The sequence below is a fragment of the Diceros bicornis genome, chromosome 14 (assembly GCF_020826845.1).
Source record: "Diceros bicornis minor isolate mBicDic1 chromosome 14, mDicBic1.mat.cur, whole genome shotgun sequence".
Taxonomy (NCBI): Eukaryota; Metazoa; Chordata; class Mammalia; order Perissodactyla; family Rhinocerotidae; genus Diceros; species Diceros bicornis.
In genome coordinates, this window is record NC_080753.1 from 3458071 (window position 1) to 3475126 (window position 17056).

A 17056-nucleotide genomic window follows, 5' to 3' on the forward strand; every position below is an offset into this window, starting at 1 on the left:
TTATACTCACTTTCAGTTGATCTTTTAGATGAGGACGCTTTTATTTTCCTCTCAGCAGTTTTATAATGTGATTTTAATGCCTCTTTTGTTGCAAGTGCAAAGTCTCCTGTCAGTTAAACAGCGATCTTTTGTAGATTACCAGTCTTTTCTTTGTGGTAGCTTTTAACATTTTTCCTTTTGTCTTTAGCGTAGTGCAGACTAAGTTTATGTGGATTTGCTTTTATTTATTCAGAACATTTTTCATTCTGAATATCTTATCTGTCTTCAACTTTGGAAAATTCCTATGCACTAACTCATAGAATGTTGCCTTTCCCTCAATCTCTTTGTAGTCTCTTTCTACTAGGAATACATTTCTATTATATTATATATATTTCTATCAAATGTCTACTAAACTTTATCATTCTATTCTTCATTTTCTAGGTTCTCTTTTATAGTTTTCATTTTTTTGTCTATCTATTCTGGCTGCTGAGTGATATTTTTCCAGGCTTAACTTCCAGATCACCAATTCTTTCCCCAATTGTGTGTAATTGGCTATTTACTCTATTCCTTAAATTCAGTGACAATATTTCCCACTTACAGAAATTCTAGTTAATCTTTTTCATTCCTTAACTGTGCTTTCTGTTCTTTCTTTTATCTCTTAAATTATTTTTAAAAATGTTATAATTTCTTCCGTATCTTCTGTTATTTTTACGTCTTGCATTGCTAATCCTCCTGATTCTGGCTTTGATGATTCTCCCTCGTGATATTTGTAATTATTGTAATCTCATATTCAGTGGGACATATTTTTCCTTTGGGATCCCCAAGTTGCTGGTTTGTGAAAGAGTTGCTAAAGACTAGTTCTGAGTGTGTTTCTTTGGGGGTGGGTTCCTGAGCAGTTTGATGATATTGGTTCATAATATGCTAATTTTCATCTTAACTTCTTCTGTTTATAGCTCAGACTAGGGGTTTCAGTTTCTGAAAGGTGATTTCTTTCCTCTTCCTCCCCTAAACCTTGTATGAACTACAAATTTCTTAGACACATCCTAGTCCTATGGGGTTTTTCTAGTCCATGAGGCTAGAGCAGCCAAGATAGTGCTGGCTCATTGCAGTGGGCTTGGTATAGCATCACTGCTTGTGTGGTAAGGGGGTCTCCTCAGCATCCGAAAGAGGACTTTAGAATCTCAGCCTCCAGCACCTGGGACTCACATAGAATCAGAGACTCTCACAGGCTGCTTGACTGTCAGCTTCCCCCTATAGCTCTGGCTTTGATATTTTTCTTCATTTCTGGTATCTAAGGATTTCCCTGTCTTTCTTTTGAGCTCAGCTGTAACACAAATATTTGAAAATATATTCTTGCTGCAGTTTATGCAGAACTCAGTATGATCTGTGAAGTGTCAGCTTGGTCCATCCCACTGTTCCACTACTGTTGAGGGTTCCTAATGCCAACCAGACTGAACTACTCACCATTCCCCAAAGAAAGCCCACGGGTCCTGCCTTTGTTCCCTGACTCACGATCATCTGTAACCTTAAATATTCTCCCCAAACCTTTTTGTTAAATTGTTATCTTCCCATTCTGCTTTCTGAATTCTTCTAAGATAACTGCAATCATGATATAATCTCTACTTTTAAACCTCAAAGGAGTAATCTTGTTCTCTCTTATATTATTACAGTGTTTGTGTTCTTATGTTACTCTTTCTACTAGACCATAAACTCCTAAAGGGCCTTTAGTTTCTTATTCATCTGTGTTTCCCCAGTAATTTCTGGAACATTGTCTGACACGTGAATGTATTTGCTCAAAGTGCTTGCTAAATTAAACTGAAACTGCAGAAGGATTTTCTTTTTCTTTCTGTAACTAACAACTTCAAAAGTTGACGTGGTAGGGCCAGCCCCATTGTGTAATGACCAGGTCTGGCATGTTCGACTTTGGCAGCCATGGTTTGCAGGTTCAGATCCTGGGCATGGACCGACACCACTCATCAAGCCGTGCTGAGGTGGCAACCCACATACAAAATAGAGGAAGATTGGCACAGATGTTGGCTTATGGCTAATCTTCCTCAAGCAAAAAAAGAGGAAGATTGGCGACAGATGTTAGCTCAGAGTGAATCTTCCCCCCCCCAAAAAAAAAGTTAACAAGGTAAAAACATAGCAGTCCATGATTATTCAAAACAAAGAAATATGTACTAATTGGAGATCTGTTACATTTCCTGCTAGAATTGCCTTTTAAACGATATCCAATTAGTATAAATACATAAACAATTTTAGAAATTTTAACATCTATAGTTATAGTCATATAATTTCAACCGTTTAAAAAATAAGAACAACAATGATACAGCATTATCATTACATGGCAAGTGTAGGACTAAGAGTTTGACAAGAGTTACCCCATTTCAGTTTTAAAATGACCTTTGGAGGTGCCATAACAACCCACCCCTTACAGGTGAAGGAGTAGAGAGGGAGTGTGGTGCAGTGCATTCCCCAGGACTGTAATGCTCCTAACTTGTACCAAGAGTTGAGCTCAGGCAGTTGGATTGCAGAGTCCATGCTTTTAACCACCACATGCAAACTCAGGTTTTACATATGCTTTTGTTAGAAACTGTCAAAATGCTTACATATTTAAAAATTGTTCTCAACCACATTTGTTTTAAGGAGATATTAAGTCTTTTTCACACAAAGAAAGAATATGAGAAGCGAGTCTTGAAGCAACTTGCCAGGCTGTGGAGGTGCTGCCAATTATGTGAGTGGTGGCCATTATTTTGAAATGTAATGTGTCAACGTTCCTAAAGTCATTTACCCATGTCTATAAAAGATTTTGTAAGTACTTTTATTCAAGAGGACAGAAAAAACCCCTACAGATACATCAAGGATTCTATCTCCCTTGGGTTGTATTTTCTAATTCTCTTAATTTAATCACTGAAGTAGTGAAACTGAAAGGTTTATAATTTTAATATTTCCCTTAAAAATTATAATTATCAGTGATTATGTCTGCTTACATTGCAGCACTCTGTGAACGTTTTTGCTCCAAAGGACAAGTCTTAAACGTTTCTGCGTCATTCACATTTAATACTGTTGACAAGATAACAGTGAAAGGGAAAAACTGAAGTCTAAAAATAGTTGCTTTTTATAGTTCTGGATTAACCTCCTTGCTCTTTATATAGGGAGATGTGAGGGTCATGGTTTAAAGAGTAGGTGTGCTTCTGAAATAACCCTGTTCTTTTCACTTTATGCCTCCTCCTGCCAGCTACAGTTGCCTCTATTGTGTGAATCCTATAAAAAGGTTTATCGTAGTCACTCTGTGCGAATGACACACTTTAAACATGATATATTTATATATTATTTTCAGCATCAACTCCTACAGTCCATCTGTAAGGTATATTAAAGGTTCTCACAACTCTAAGTGGCTTCAATTATAAGATAATTATACCAGAAACTTCTTTTCAGAAAGCAATAATCTAAATATACAGCTTCTGCTTCAGTTCATAACTCTGTTATTTTCTAAGACCAAAGTCACTCACTAAATGATGGTATTAAATTATTTCCTGATATATCTGGTGTCTCCAGGAAAGACAGAAAGCATCCTGTATGAAAAAGAAAGCATACGCCTTGTTCTAGTACATGAATAATTTTGAATTTTCCCTATATTTGATATAAAAAGCTTGTGTGCATCTTGGAGTTGTCCTAGGGCTAGGAGTTCAAATTTGAAAAGACAATTATTGTCTAGAGACAATGTGATGGGGAGATTTAGTCCAGAATTCTCCTGCATAAATTATGTATGTATTATTCAGAACCCAGGTGAAGAGCACTTGGCCATAGGGGCACTGGGTCTCTTAGTTTCTTGCTCGAGGAATTCCTGAAGTGAGAGATAGGATGCCATGAATTTGAGGATTGCAAGGTATTGTTATGAGAATAAACTGAGTCATAAAGAAAACTGAGTCAGGTATACAGCATGCATATTTCCCTGTAAAGCCTGGAAATTTCCAAAATAAGAATGAGAGCACAGTAAGTTTACCTACCCTGTAAAAAACTAGAAACAGCTTTAATTTCAGAGTTTTTGGCTAGAATTATTCCCAAAGGACATAGGTAGGTGAGATTTCTTTTCTTAACACCAAACAAATCCAGAAGTTCTTCTTCATATTCTGAGCCAGGGGACTGGACTAGAGCGTGCTCCATGAGCTCAAAGCAGGATAGCAGTCACAGACTGGGACCCAAACTCTCAGGAACCTCCTCAGTGGGAGACAAGAGCATCCAGGACCCAGTATTTCTCTAAGGTTTTTCTCAATTCTATTTCCATTACTTGGGTTTTCCAGTTCTAGGGATATTGCATCAGTCAGAATGGGATCGGTTATGCTGTGATAACAAACAACTCCAAAATCTCAGCACCCCCAAACAACAAAGATTTATTCCTCACTCACACTACATATGCAACCCAGGTCATCGGGGAGGCTCTGTCCATCATAGTCATTCAGGGGCTTGGGATGGTGGAGGATGAAAGATTTTACACTGGCAATGACTTTCTCAGGTCTGACATGACAAAGATCACTTCCATACACAGCCAACTGGCCAGAACTAGTCCCATGTGTACCCATAACTTCAAAGGGTGAAGAAACACAATTTCCCTATGTGCTCAGGGGAGGAAAATTAGACATCACCGAATGTAGTATGTCTTGTGATGGTATGGAGCTAGATGGCACTCATTTAACTTCTTTGCATTCATCCACCAAAATTTCAACCCTAGATAAAATCGACCACAGTGCTTCCTAAATTTAAGGTGCATATGAAGCACAAAGGGAATTTTTCAAAATGCAGATTCTGATGAAGTAGGTCTGGGACAGGGTCTGAGAGTCTATATTTCTAACAAGCTCCCAGGAACTGTGATACTTCTGGTCTTTGGAAAACATTTTGGCTCCACCAAATGCCAAATGCCAAATGCCTTCTCAGCTGCATCCAAGTAGCTCAACTTTGCTGGAGAAAAATCACAGCTAAACTGACTAGCTGCACTCTGAGTTCTTTATTTCAAACCTCCGTACAATACAACCTTTGGCAACCCCTGAGCCTACCTGCCCCAGGGTATTCTTCATCGTCCTGCCTTCCTCCTTTCAGAAAATGACACCACCATCAGCCAAATGTGCTCCCTCAACCTTAATAAAGGATACTATCATCTCTCACCTGGATTACTGCAGCAGGTTTCACAGCTTCCAGTCCCGCCACCCGACAGACTATTCTCCCTAGAACAGCCTTATGACCCTCTTTAATTATATTTAATCACATGGATCCTTACTGTCAATGGCTTCCCATTGCCCTTAGAATAAAATCCACACTCCTAGCAAAGGTCTTTAATGCAGGGAATAATTTCTCCCTACCTAGTTCTCCAACCTCACGTCACGACACTCTCTTCTTGCTCACTACCTCCGGCCACTGGGTCATCTTTCACTTCCTTAAAGACCTCAAGGCTTTTCCATATGCTATTCCCTCCAAATGGAATATACTCTCATTCTCCAAAAAACTCATTCTCTCCACTCTTTGCTGTCTAGATCCACCTCATCTTTCAAGTCACAGTTTTAAACGTCATTTCCTCATAGAGACCTCACTGACTTTCTTACCTAAAGCAGTTCTCAAGCTTTATTCCCTATGTTGGCACTCTGTTAATTTCCTTCAACATATCACAATTTCTAAGTATTTTGTCTCTTTTCCTGCCTACTTTATTTTGTATTTGTTGTGTGTGTCGCATTCTAGTTGCATCCTCAGGCCCTTGCACTGTGTTGCACATAGTTAAAGCTAAGTGGATATTTGCAGAATAAGTTGATGGGTAGTTGAATGGATGGATGAATGATTGAGTAATATTTTTTCCTTTGGCATTAGCCTAAATGTAATTCTCTGTACAAGTATATTCTATTAAATCATCTTATGAATAAGTTTCAAGCCAGTGAATTTCAATGGCTAAAACTAACTCTAACATTTCTTCTCCAAATCACACTAAATCCAAAAGCTGACAGAAGCTTAAAAATCTCCTGGGCTTTTATAGATATAATCAGTAATATTTTTGTGAGTTTTAGAAAAAAGATGAAATAAAGTACAACTTTAGAAGTATTTCATTATGTATCTATATAATTGACTCCCTTAAGATTCCCTAGGAAACACTATCATATGTGCCTAAGATTTTTTCTTTTTTATAATACAATTGAAATTCATTGGTCTAGTAGAGTGTAGTAATTTCTGTAAGGCCAATCTTTTGCCACCACGGCTAGAAAACTTCATATGAATTTCAAAAATCATACCCTTTAGAGCATCAGAGAGTATGGATGACATAAACTAAATTTCCAGAAACAGGAGATCCTTTCCGGTAAGCCAACAATTCCTATGAGGTTTTTTTTTTTTCATCTTGAGAATGTTTGCTAAATTTGGGCAAGGAGTGAGTGGCTGATGTGGCCCAGGCAGAGGGCAGAAAGAAAAACTAATGGGTTTTGTTTGCCCAGGGCTGGAGAAATATCCTGGAAATTTGAGGATCCCTAAAAATCTTGCTGGGTTTTTTCTCCCTGAGACGTTTGCTGACAGTGTTTGGAATGTATAGGAAGCTGAGGAGTTAGGATGAAAACTTCTAAAATGCAGAGCGCAATTTTCTCTATTTTTGTAACTAGGCATTTGGAAACCACTGCCTAGTGAGGGAGGAGTCTAGCTCTAAGCAGCCAGCTGGTCTCCCTCTCAAGACATCTGATGCATCTGAAGTTGCTTGGGCAGAAACCTGGAGCCCTGAGCTCTCCCTTTGAAGGGCAGAGCTGAATCTTCCAGTTCCTTAGGGCTGACGGGATGGGAGCACACAGGCTCTCCATCCAAAGCCTATAGGACACACAATGGAGAAAAGGAGACTAAAGAGACGTAATCCTACTAAAATTGCAAAACATCCTTGACCGAGATCAATCCTTGATTGCACTGAAGTACCAGCTCCTCACTGTACTTGAACAACCAAGGGAAGGAGGATTGCTTTACGGTGGACGTTAACATTGTCTGAAAACTCTACATTTGTTTTACACAATATCTGACATTTAATCAAAAATTACTAGATATGCCAGATGATGCGACTGACAAAACAAAACAAAACAAGCTCATTCACAGATTATCCCAATGTTAGATTTTCCTGATAAGGCATTTAAAATGACAATGATTAAAATGTTAAAGAAAATGGAGGAAAACAAAGGACAAAATAGACTTTGTCTCTTCTTTGATGGAGAATTCTATAAGTTGGAATTAAAAAAAAAAACTTTAAAAAAATGTATATTCTAGACCAGGAGTTAGCAAATTACAGCCTGTGGCCCAAATTCAGCCCATTGCCTGTTTTTGCATAGTTTTACTGGAACACAGGCATGTTCACTTCTTGTCTATGGCTGCTCTTGGGCTACAACAATAGAGTTGAGTAGTTAGAACAGAGACCATATGGGATGTAAAGTCTAAAATATTCCCTATTTATTTCCCTTGAAATATGCTGTAAGCTTTGACATATGAATTGCTCAGAACATCAAGATTTAACTAACACCTTCCTTCCAAATATTTTTTTCAATCAGCTCCTTTAGGGTAGATAGCATTCAATAAATGAGAGCTATTATCATCTGCTGAACGCTCAGTGAACTCAGGATTTTATTCAGGACCACATGTTAAAAACTTTGGAATTGTGAAGTTGAACTCAGATCCCAAAACTTTAACGTGTGGTCCTGAATAAAATTAAGAGGTTTCTGTCCATTTTAAAGTAAGTAACGTGCTTCAACTTTTCCTTGGCATTGTTGGGTTTTGCAATGATTATTGGAGTTCTGGCAGTGAGGACTCTGACAAACTTGAAATTTGGCAACAAGAATAAAAAGGCAGTCAAGTGCTATGTCTTGAGTACTTAAAACAAGAGCGTCCACATTCTTTCATGAGAGGGCCAAGTAATTAGAAATAGATATATATGAATGCCAAATAACTGCTGTAATTAGCAATAACAAAGCTCACATTTATTGAATATGTACTATGGGCAGGTAACAACTCCATTTAATTGGCCTTCGGTGACATCTCCCTTGGTATTTTTTAAGAACTCCCACATGATTATAATGTTCAGCCAGGATTAAGAAACTACTAATCTAGCTTCTTCCCCCTGCTTTCCCATTACTTGCGGTGTTCCAGCCATACTGCATCACAAAAAACTGGCAGAACAAGTAACTCCTGTCTCTCAGGCTCACTCACCTCCACTTAATTAATGAATATTTGAAAATTAAAATCATCTGCTAGTTCCCCTGGCTGGCTAGATCATAGTGTTGGTTTTTTCTCCTTAATTGCTCATTAGAAAAACAATAAGACTTGCATACTTTTTGGCTCAATAAATATTTGTTATAAACAAAAACTATGATGGCTATTGTTGCCTTTCTTTCCTCTAAATAAGCTGCAGTAATAAAATGTATTGTCCTCTTTTAGGGAATGTGCTGGGCATTTGTGCAATGAGGCAGTGGCCAAAAAAGTGTGATATGTGAGGAGTTCTGCTGCAATGAAGCAAAATTCACCTGGATGGTAGGGAATAGGGGAAAAAATAAAGTAAACATACTCTCTGTCTCTGTCTCTTTCTCTCTCTCCCCTTCCCCCTAGTGTGCCCCCTGCCACGCCAGCTATCTATCTGAATTCTAAATCTAAAGAATTTGTGGGAGTCAGAACTGTTCTCTGTTACAATTACTACCTAGCTTTGCTACTCAGACAAAGCATGGGCAGCTGCGGGAGCAAGAGCGTGATGCTGTGGGGAGGTTGATTTCATGCCCATCTCCAGTTGACTGTTTAGAGTCTACAGGATGTGGTCAATGCATTAGGTAAGCACTATTTAAGGCATAGATTGGTCCTATCCTTCCCTGAATATGTTAATGAGAAGATCATGATCCCTGGGCAAGTACTAGATGTGTGCATGTGTAAGTATGTGTATATTTCTGTATGTGTAAATAAACATAATTCATGTACAAAAATACATCTGACTTCAATCTTATACATCATCCATCCATCTACCTGTCTACCTACCTACCTATCTATCTATCTATAGCAATCTGTATTTTCCCACACGTACAGTTCAAGTTTATAATATGTTGAGTTCTAAAATTTTACTCTTATTGTTTTTTTTTTTTTTTGGTGAGGAAGATTGGCTCTGAGCTAACATCTATTGCCAATCCTCCTCCTCTTTTTTTTCTTTCCCCCAAAGCCCCAGTAGATAGTTGTATGTCATAGCTGCACATCCTTCTAGTTGCTGTATGTGGGACGTGGCCTCAGCATGGCCGGAGAAGTGGTGCATCGGTGCGTGCCCGGGATCTGAACCCGGGCCGCCAGTAGCGGAGCTCGCGCACTTAACCGCTAAGCCACGGGGCCGGCCCTGAGGCTGCTTTTTCTTCTACAATATCATGCACTTGGTTTATGTATGCAAGTCAACAAGGAATATACACATTGGCTGTAAAATTACTGATTGAATGATTTCTATGGGGTTCACAATTCCAGATCATTTCTTCTGTTTCACAAAATATTTAGGTTTCTCTCCCTTAGAAGATGACTTGCGCTCACAACACAAACTTATTTAAATATTACGGTACAAAACACTGAACTTAGAAAGTAAAATTTTTCTACAAAAAAGTGATATTATTCATTCTTAATGAATTTGTAAGGATTGACTTATGATTTACTTAATCCATGCAATTTACTTAATACATACATTTATTCCCATTTCTAACCATGAATAAACAAGATCTGGACATGAATATTATTAAGATTAAGTAAACAAAGTTGAATGTCTAAAATTAGGGAAAAATTAAATTCATAAGAAAGTTTTTGTTTATAATTAATTCTCAAATATACTGGTCTGAGTATTGACAGCTATTAATAAAAGAATCTTTACATTTTATATTATGAAATAAAGCTATATATTATATTCTGTATATATATACATATTATGTATATATATATATATATACCCCAAAAAGTGTATTTAAAAAAATCTTACAACCAAATGCTGTCTGACGTGTTTACATACCAAATCAATAATTGAATTGATGATTATTTGGCTATATACAGCTTTATTTCTGTCATTTTAATTTTGATGGAAACAAGGCTCAGTGAAGCCAAATATCACCAATTACCGATATGCACAGAAATAATTATTATTAAATACAAGTATATTTGTGTTATCAGCATATATTGATGTGTATGCCAGTATTTATGTGTATATATACAAATATATGTATTTATATATAAATATAATATATGTAAACATACATAGTATACATATATATACACACAATATCAGAAATAAGGCTCTATGTAGCCAAATAATCATCAGTTCCATTACTGATTTTGTAATTAACCATATTAGACAGAATTTGGTCTTCAGATTTCTTAAAATGTGCTTTTTTGTCTTTCTGATAATCAAATACATTTACTTCATTGATAAGACTTGTTTTTGCACAAGCTACTTCTTCATCCAGAAGCAAGAATGTTCTTTAGGTTTTTTTTTTGTAAGAATTATGCATATTTGTGAGTGACAGTAACAAAATTAAAAGAAAACATAAGCACAACAAAACAAAGGCTCTTAACTAAATACCCTCCCTGCCAACATTCAGCTTCCCACTTGCTCCCGCTCACATTCTCTTCTAAACCCCACAAAGTTTATTCACGTGCCGAGTTCCTCTTGACTGTCAGGATGAGATAACAACAGTCTCTGATAATGACAATGACTTGCACTTGTAAAATACCAAGGGAAGTTTAACTGTGCTCAAAATTTTCATACATCACACTCTGTGAATAATTCAATGATGTGTGGGAAAAGAGGGGCTAGTTTTGGAAAATTTGGCCCATGTAATCTTTTTCGAGTAATTAATTTTCCCTGGTGAAATAACACTGTCATTTTTTTCATGTCTTAATGTCAAAATGCAGTGAGAAATTTGGTACCTAAGTGACACAGCTTTATCATTTCCCAGCTACTAAAATGTTAAAGAATTTAATATAAAAATGTATGGTTTCTTTGAAATAAGTCTTATGTACTATTTAACACAGGTTTGTGCCAATCATGATACATAGTTTAACTCCCACATATTAAACTGAATAACAGATTTTACTCAGGCCTTTCACCCATTAGACAAGGAATTCTATCATTTAAATAGCAGGATCCATAAAAACCCAAACCCTAGGAACAAGACAATTTAGCACTAAGTTCTACAAATTAGCTTTCAATCACATCTCTTTTTCCTTCAGGCATTCTTTCAGAGATTTTACTGATTTGATCGTACAGCAGAAGGTTAAATTCTCACACAGTGATCATTAGCAAAAAATAAACAGAGCAAGTACTAAAGCTGGCTTTGCACCTACTGAAAGCTGCAAGTGTCTGTACTCATGTGATATGCATCTTGCAAAGCTCGGCTGTTCCCAGAAGGCCACTCCATGAAGACTGAGAGAGCAGCGTCTGCTAGTGGTGCCTGTGAGTCACAAAGAACAGAGAGAAGCTTTATAACAAGGATGCTAGAAGGCATCACATAATTAGGAGGCAGGCTAAAAAATCTGGTTTGTACATCTCCTTGCCTAAAAAATCATGCACATGAAATGGTTATTTTGATTATTTTTATAATTTTTTTTGTGAGGAGATCAGCCCTGAGCTAACATCCGCCAATCCTCCTCTTTTTTTTGCTGAGGAAGACGGCCCTGGGCTAACATCGGTGCCCATCTTCCTCCACTTTATATAGGACGCCGCCACAGCATGGCTTACCAAGCAGTGCGTCGGTGCGCGCCCGGGATCCGAACCAGCGACCCCCGGGCCGCCGCAGCGGAGCGCGCGCACTTAACCGCTTGCGCCACCGGGCCGGCCCCTATTTTTATAATTTTTATTAGTCATACTGAGAAACAATGGCATCAGCAATATTTTCTAGGTCTCTTCCTTGGCTCCATTTATGAAGCACTTTGCTAAAATTGTTTCATTAATCGCTCATTGGGCGGATTTATTTACGGATACAGGACAAAAGCGTGACTCCAGAAGCAAGTGGCATGCTGTTCCTGGATGGCGATGGCACTTGGGTTTCTGTGGGCCATCCTACTTTACCTGTGGCGTTCAGCGGGCACTGATTGAATGCCAAGTCGCCTGCTGGAGTCCTTTTCCACACCATGGACATCAGATAATCCTCTGGGCATATTTCATAAGGTGCTGCAATTTAAAACAGAGGGACTTGAATGCCAGCAGTGTTTATTTTTTTAAATATTGGCAATAAACAGTCCTCAAATGCATCTCTCTAACTGTAGAGCTCTTTCATTTTCTTTAAAGTACATTGTTTACTGGAATGTTAGCGATGTCTTCAAGAAAAAGACCACTAGGTTCCATTTCATTATCTACAAAATCTTCACGGAAATGTCTTTTCTTTTGAAAGTGGTTACCGTGTAGGCTTTTTAAAAAAGTCATTTGGATTTGCCTATAAATTGAACATTACATTCAAGCATATAAATCAAAAGTCTTTCCAATATTCATAATGTTTTGGGATGTTATACAATAAAATGATTTCCAGTAAACTGAAAGCTTTATTAGAATTGTTGACTGTAAGTGCTAAGAGTAAATAAACATAAAGTGCCAAGTATATAACTTTTCATTTCTTCATATAACAGCAATGATGTCAATCATACTCCATCATATAAAAATAAACTGATCTTATCTTTTGGCCTTATTATTTTCAAAAGCTCAGTTTAATTACTGAGGCCAGAAAGTTAAAGGAGATTTCCAGAATAACACATGTATACCAGAAATATTTTAATGGAAAGCCAAAGAATTCTTGAAAGAACAAGGTTTATCTGCACTGTGTTAAACCTGATGCCTTGCTCCTAGAAGGGACGTATTATCCCTCCTCTAGGCACACTCCTGCTGGGCTTGTTGCACAGCACTCTCTCTTATATGTTCACACATGTGTCTTCACTTCTTGCCTGGGATCTTGTGTCTTCTGTCTCTGTATGTTGCACTAATGGTGTGTCTGGCACATAGAAGTTGCTCAAAGTTGAATGAATAAATGAATGAATATAAATACCTTTGATAAATACATAAGGACCTAAAAATAAGAATTACCTAAAATATACATGAGTGTGACTTCCTGGGAGAAATTTCTTCTCTTGGAAACAATATATTATTCAATCCACACTAATCATAATTCTACTGATACTAATTCTACTTCAGAATTTATGAACTCATCAGGATATATTATGGTTACTAGTAGGTGAAGAATGCAATTTGAGGCATTACCATCTTTATAGCCTCCTTACAATATCCTCTTTATAATTACCTAAGATAAGATGAATGGTTTAAGCATTTTAGAACTGAAGGTGACATTGAAGATCCCCTATTTCATCTCTGTCCTCTTTACAGATGAGGGCACCAAGGCCCCAGAAGTGACGCTTGTCTGCGTTGGTGGAGCTGATGGAGGCATCAGCAGGACTAGGTTCTAGAAACCTGACTCCTCCATAGCCATCATTGACTTCCTGCATATCCTCTTTGCTGCCTTGAATTGTTCAAAATAATCTCCCTCATGCTGAGTTTTATATATATATATATATATATATATATATATATATAAAATCTTTAATCTAGGTTCTCAGTAAGACACAGAGGCAACCATCTCCAACTGATGGAATCTTTGCTCGGTGGATGGTTTAGCAGTTGATTCCACCTTCGGCAGCCCTGTTTTCATAAAACATCTCCTTCTCACCCACCAACCATTTCCTAATGGCCAAACCTAACTCCCTCATCTCAGTCCTCACTCGCCGGACCTTCCCTGCAGCGCTTCAGACTTTGACTCTCCCTCCTCCTTGAAAATACTTCCTTTAGGGTCTTAGAAAGCTGTTCTCTCTCAGGCCTCCCCCAACCACTTGGACCATTCTTTTTCTGTCTTATTCCCTGCGTCCTTTGCAGAATCATCCACACCTTATTTTTTCCTGATATCAAACACTTGCCTTAGATGATTTCAAACATATTAATAACAGTACTCATAGTGAGCCCTTACTAAGAGTCTCGCAGGAATGGCCTCATTTAATCTTCCCCAATAACCTCATGGGGTAGAGACTATTAGCCCCATTTGTCAAATGGGAAAACAGGCACAGAGAGGTGAATTAATTTTTTTTTCTGATTCCAAACATTCTTTGTACTACCTGTTGGATCCAGAGGAGAAACTAAGCATATGAGTGGAGGGTTGGAGGAGTCATTTTGCCAGGGTATCCCCACCCCTCTACCTTACGGAGCCAAGCCATGACCTCCCCTTCAAATCCCCGCCCCTGGGCTGTTACGGGGGCAGGAGGGCTGAAGTTGGCAAGGCCCCTTCCTGGGACCCAAGAGCTGGATTTTCCACTGAGTCTAGCCTGGGAGTGGCAGTGATGAATAGGAGTGAAGTCATAATAAATCAAAAATATAAAATAATAAAATGAAAATTAAAATCCATAACAAAAAAATGGTCTAACTCAAGTGAGGGTAGGGGCAGCCTCTGTGCTGGCTCCCTCTTCCAATATTACAAGAACAGAAGAGCCAAGAAATAAATTAAGGGATGCCTCTGCCATCACCAGCCTGCAACCACCCACTTCCATACTGGCCAGGGAGAGTAGCAAGCTGGTTTGTCTGTCCCCCACCCCACGAAGAGCAGATGCTCCCAACCCTGGTACCCCATCCAGCCTCCCAACAGGTTGCCATGAAGGCCCAGGGAAGTGTCTCCCGAGAGGGCGACAGTGTCAGGAACAAAAGGCAAAGCCCAGAGATGAGACAGTGGTGGAGAGTCACTGCTCTGGAGCTGGGCTGTGCCCGTGTTAGTGCCAAAGAAGGGGAGGTGGTGGAAAGAGGGGAAGCTGGTAAATGTGGGAGTCACGAGAGGAATGCCATCAGTGGCGATCAAAGCTTCCGATTCCCCACTCTCACTTGGAGTACTGCAGTCGAGCCTTGACACATGGTCTCTCCCTCAGTTACGCATTGCTAAAACACAAGTTTCTCTGGTTCATACGTTTTTCTTGGGCTTGAGTCTGGCATATCATACCCAACTGCTGAGTGGCATTCTCACTGGCTGTTCCAAGGAGATCTCAAGGTCAATCTGCCTATGCTCCAAGTCCCACCATTTTTCTCCACGATGCTGCTTGTTTCCTCTCCTCTATTCCCTGTTAGTGGCACCTCCAATCTTGTACCCAAGGCTAACACCATCAACCTCATCTTCTACTCACCCTTCTCTTCCTCCTAACCTTCCGTCATTCTACCTCCACCAATTACCCAGGCACTCATCCCGTCCCATTTGAATTAGGGGAACAACCTCATTGGTCCATTCAAGCATTTACCTAACTAACATCTGCTGGGTCCTGCTCTAGGGAAAACCGACAGCGCATGAGAGAAGCCTCCGCCTCATGGAGCTTTCAGTCAAAGGGGAGGAGGCAGAAGTCGAATAATTAAACAAATCATTACTTGAGTACAATTATGACAAGCACTGCAAACAGGAAGTACAGGGTGCTGTTTCAATATAAAAGCTGAAGAACCAAAGAAGTCTTCCTGGAAGAAGGGACACTTCATTGAGACTGGCTGTCCAAGATGCAGTAAGTGCTCCAGGCAGAGATAACAGCATACGCAAAGGCCGGGAAGCACGGAAGAGCTTGGGGTGCCAAGGCCAGTGTTGCTGGAGGGAAAAGAATCAAGAGGAGTGTGGAGTAACGGGCTGGAGAGACAGGCTGAGACTGGTGCCCGGAGGGCCTTACAGGCAGCCACTGACGGGTCCTAAACAAAGGATTGCCATGATCCAATTTTTCGCTTTAAGATTAGTTTGCCTTCTGTGGAGGGAGGAGAGGGGGAGCAGAGGTTGGGGCAAGACCGCTGAGGAGGCTGAGGCAGTGAGTCAGTCCTGAACTGGTGGCTCCAGGTAGGATGGCTGGACTAATGGTGCAGACAAGTAGGCGGACACAAGGCAAATGTGGGAGACTAAATGACGTGAGGAATGAGAGCCCAAGGGTCAAGGATGAGGCCCGCCGTCTGAGCTGAAGAGCTGGTGTAAAGTGGGACTGTTCTCCAGTGTCTTCTCCTTTGCTCCACGTCTCATGGCACGCCAACAGAGCAATCTCTAACATGAAGGTTAATCCCATAACTTGCTGCTTAAAGCCTGTCCGTGGGTCTCCAGTAACAACAGGATGAAGACAAGGATGCTCAGTGTGATGATAGGCCCTTCCAGTCAGCCCTATCCTCCCGTTCCAACAACGATTCCTACTTAACCTCCCGTGCATCAGCCACACAGAATTGTCATCCTCCAAACATTCCACACCAATTCACACTTCCCCGACTTTGCAAAGCTATATCCTCTACTCAAAATCCTCTCTCTACATTTTGTTTCTTGGTAAAATGCCTATTTACCTTTAAAACACATCTTAAATGGTATGTATCCGGGAAGCCTCCCTTGATACCTCAGTCTCTGAATACACAAGTGTTATTGCTCTTCTCACAGTTGATTGAAAATATTTGGTTATGTGCGTGAACCTCCCCAATTGCCAAATTTTGCCTTTTAGGAGACTGATCATGTTTTACTTTATTTCTCTTTAATCTGCTGTAATGAACTGCCATGCTGTCCAGCATATAGCAGGTTTGTTAAGTAAATCACTTTTACTGAGGAAACAGCATGATAGACCAGCTCTGTCCAATGGAACTTTCTTGCCATGATGGAAACACTATGTTTTCACTGTCCAATATGGCGGCCACTAGTCCAAGGTGGCTACTGAGTATATGAAATGTGGCTGTAAGACTGAGAACTGAAGCTTAAATTTCATTTAATTTTAGTTAATGTAAATTTTAATTTTAATAGCTACCATGTTGGACAACACTGTGATAGGTGATAACTGTCTTTCTGTAAATGCCAACCGAAACTACTATGGAATATGAAAAAAAGGAAAATTGTAATGCACTCTAAAAATCACAAAATACAACATGCATAATGTATTACATAATTGGATTCTATACAAAACAACTATTTTTAATAGTTGCTTAATTTTAGTCTATTTTTAATAAAGATATAGCAGTAATTAATCTAATATTACTAATACACTTGATTATTCTTTGTTTCAT

The 17056-nt window shown here is 39.1% G+C and overlaps 1 protein-coding gene across 1 annotated transcript in view; it reads right to left on the reverse strand.

Moving 5' to 3' along the window:
- ADGRB3 (adhesion G protein-coupled receptor B3) overlaps nucleotides 1-17056 on the reverse strand; it is a 661473-nt gene that overhangs the window by 339091 nt on the left and 305326 nt on the right. Inside the window, exons 9-10 of the mRNA XM_058554075.1 lie at nucleotides 12053-12154; nucleotides 11329-11435 (exon numbers count right to left, since the gene is read on the reverse strand). Coding sequence (XP_058410058.1) covers nucleotides 11329-11435; nucleotides 12053-12154 — 209 coding nt within the window. The remainder of the gene's footprint in view (nucleotides 1-11328; nucleotides 11436-12052; nucleotides 12155-17056) is intronic.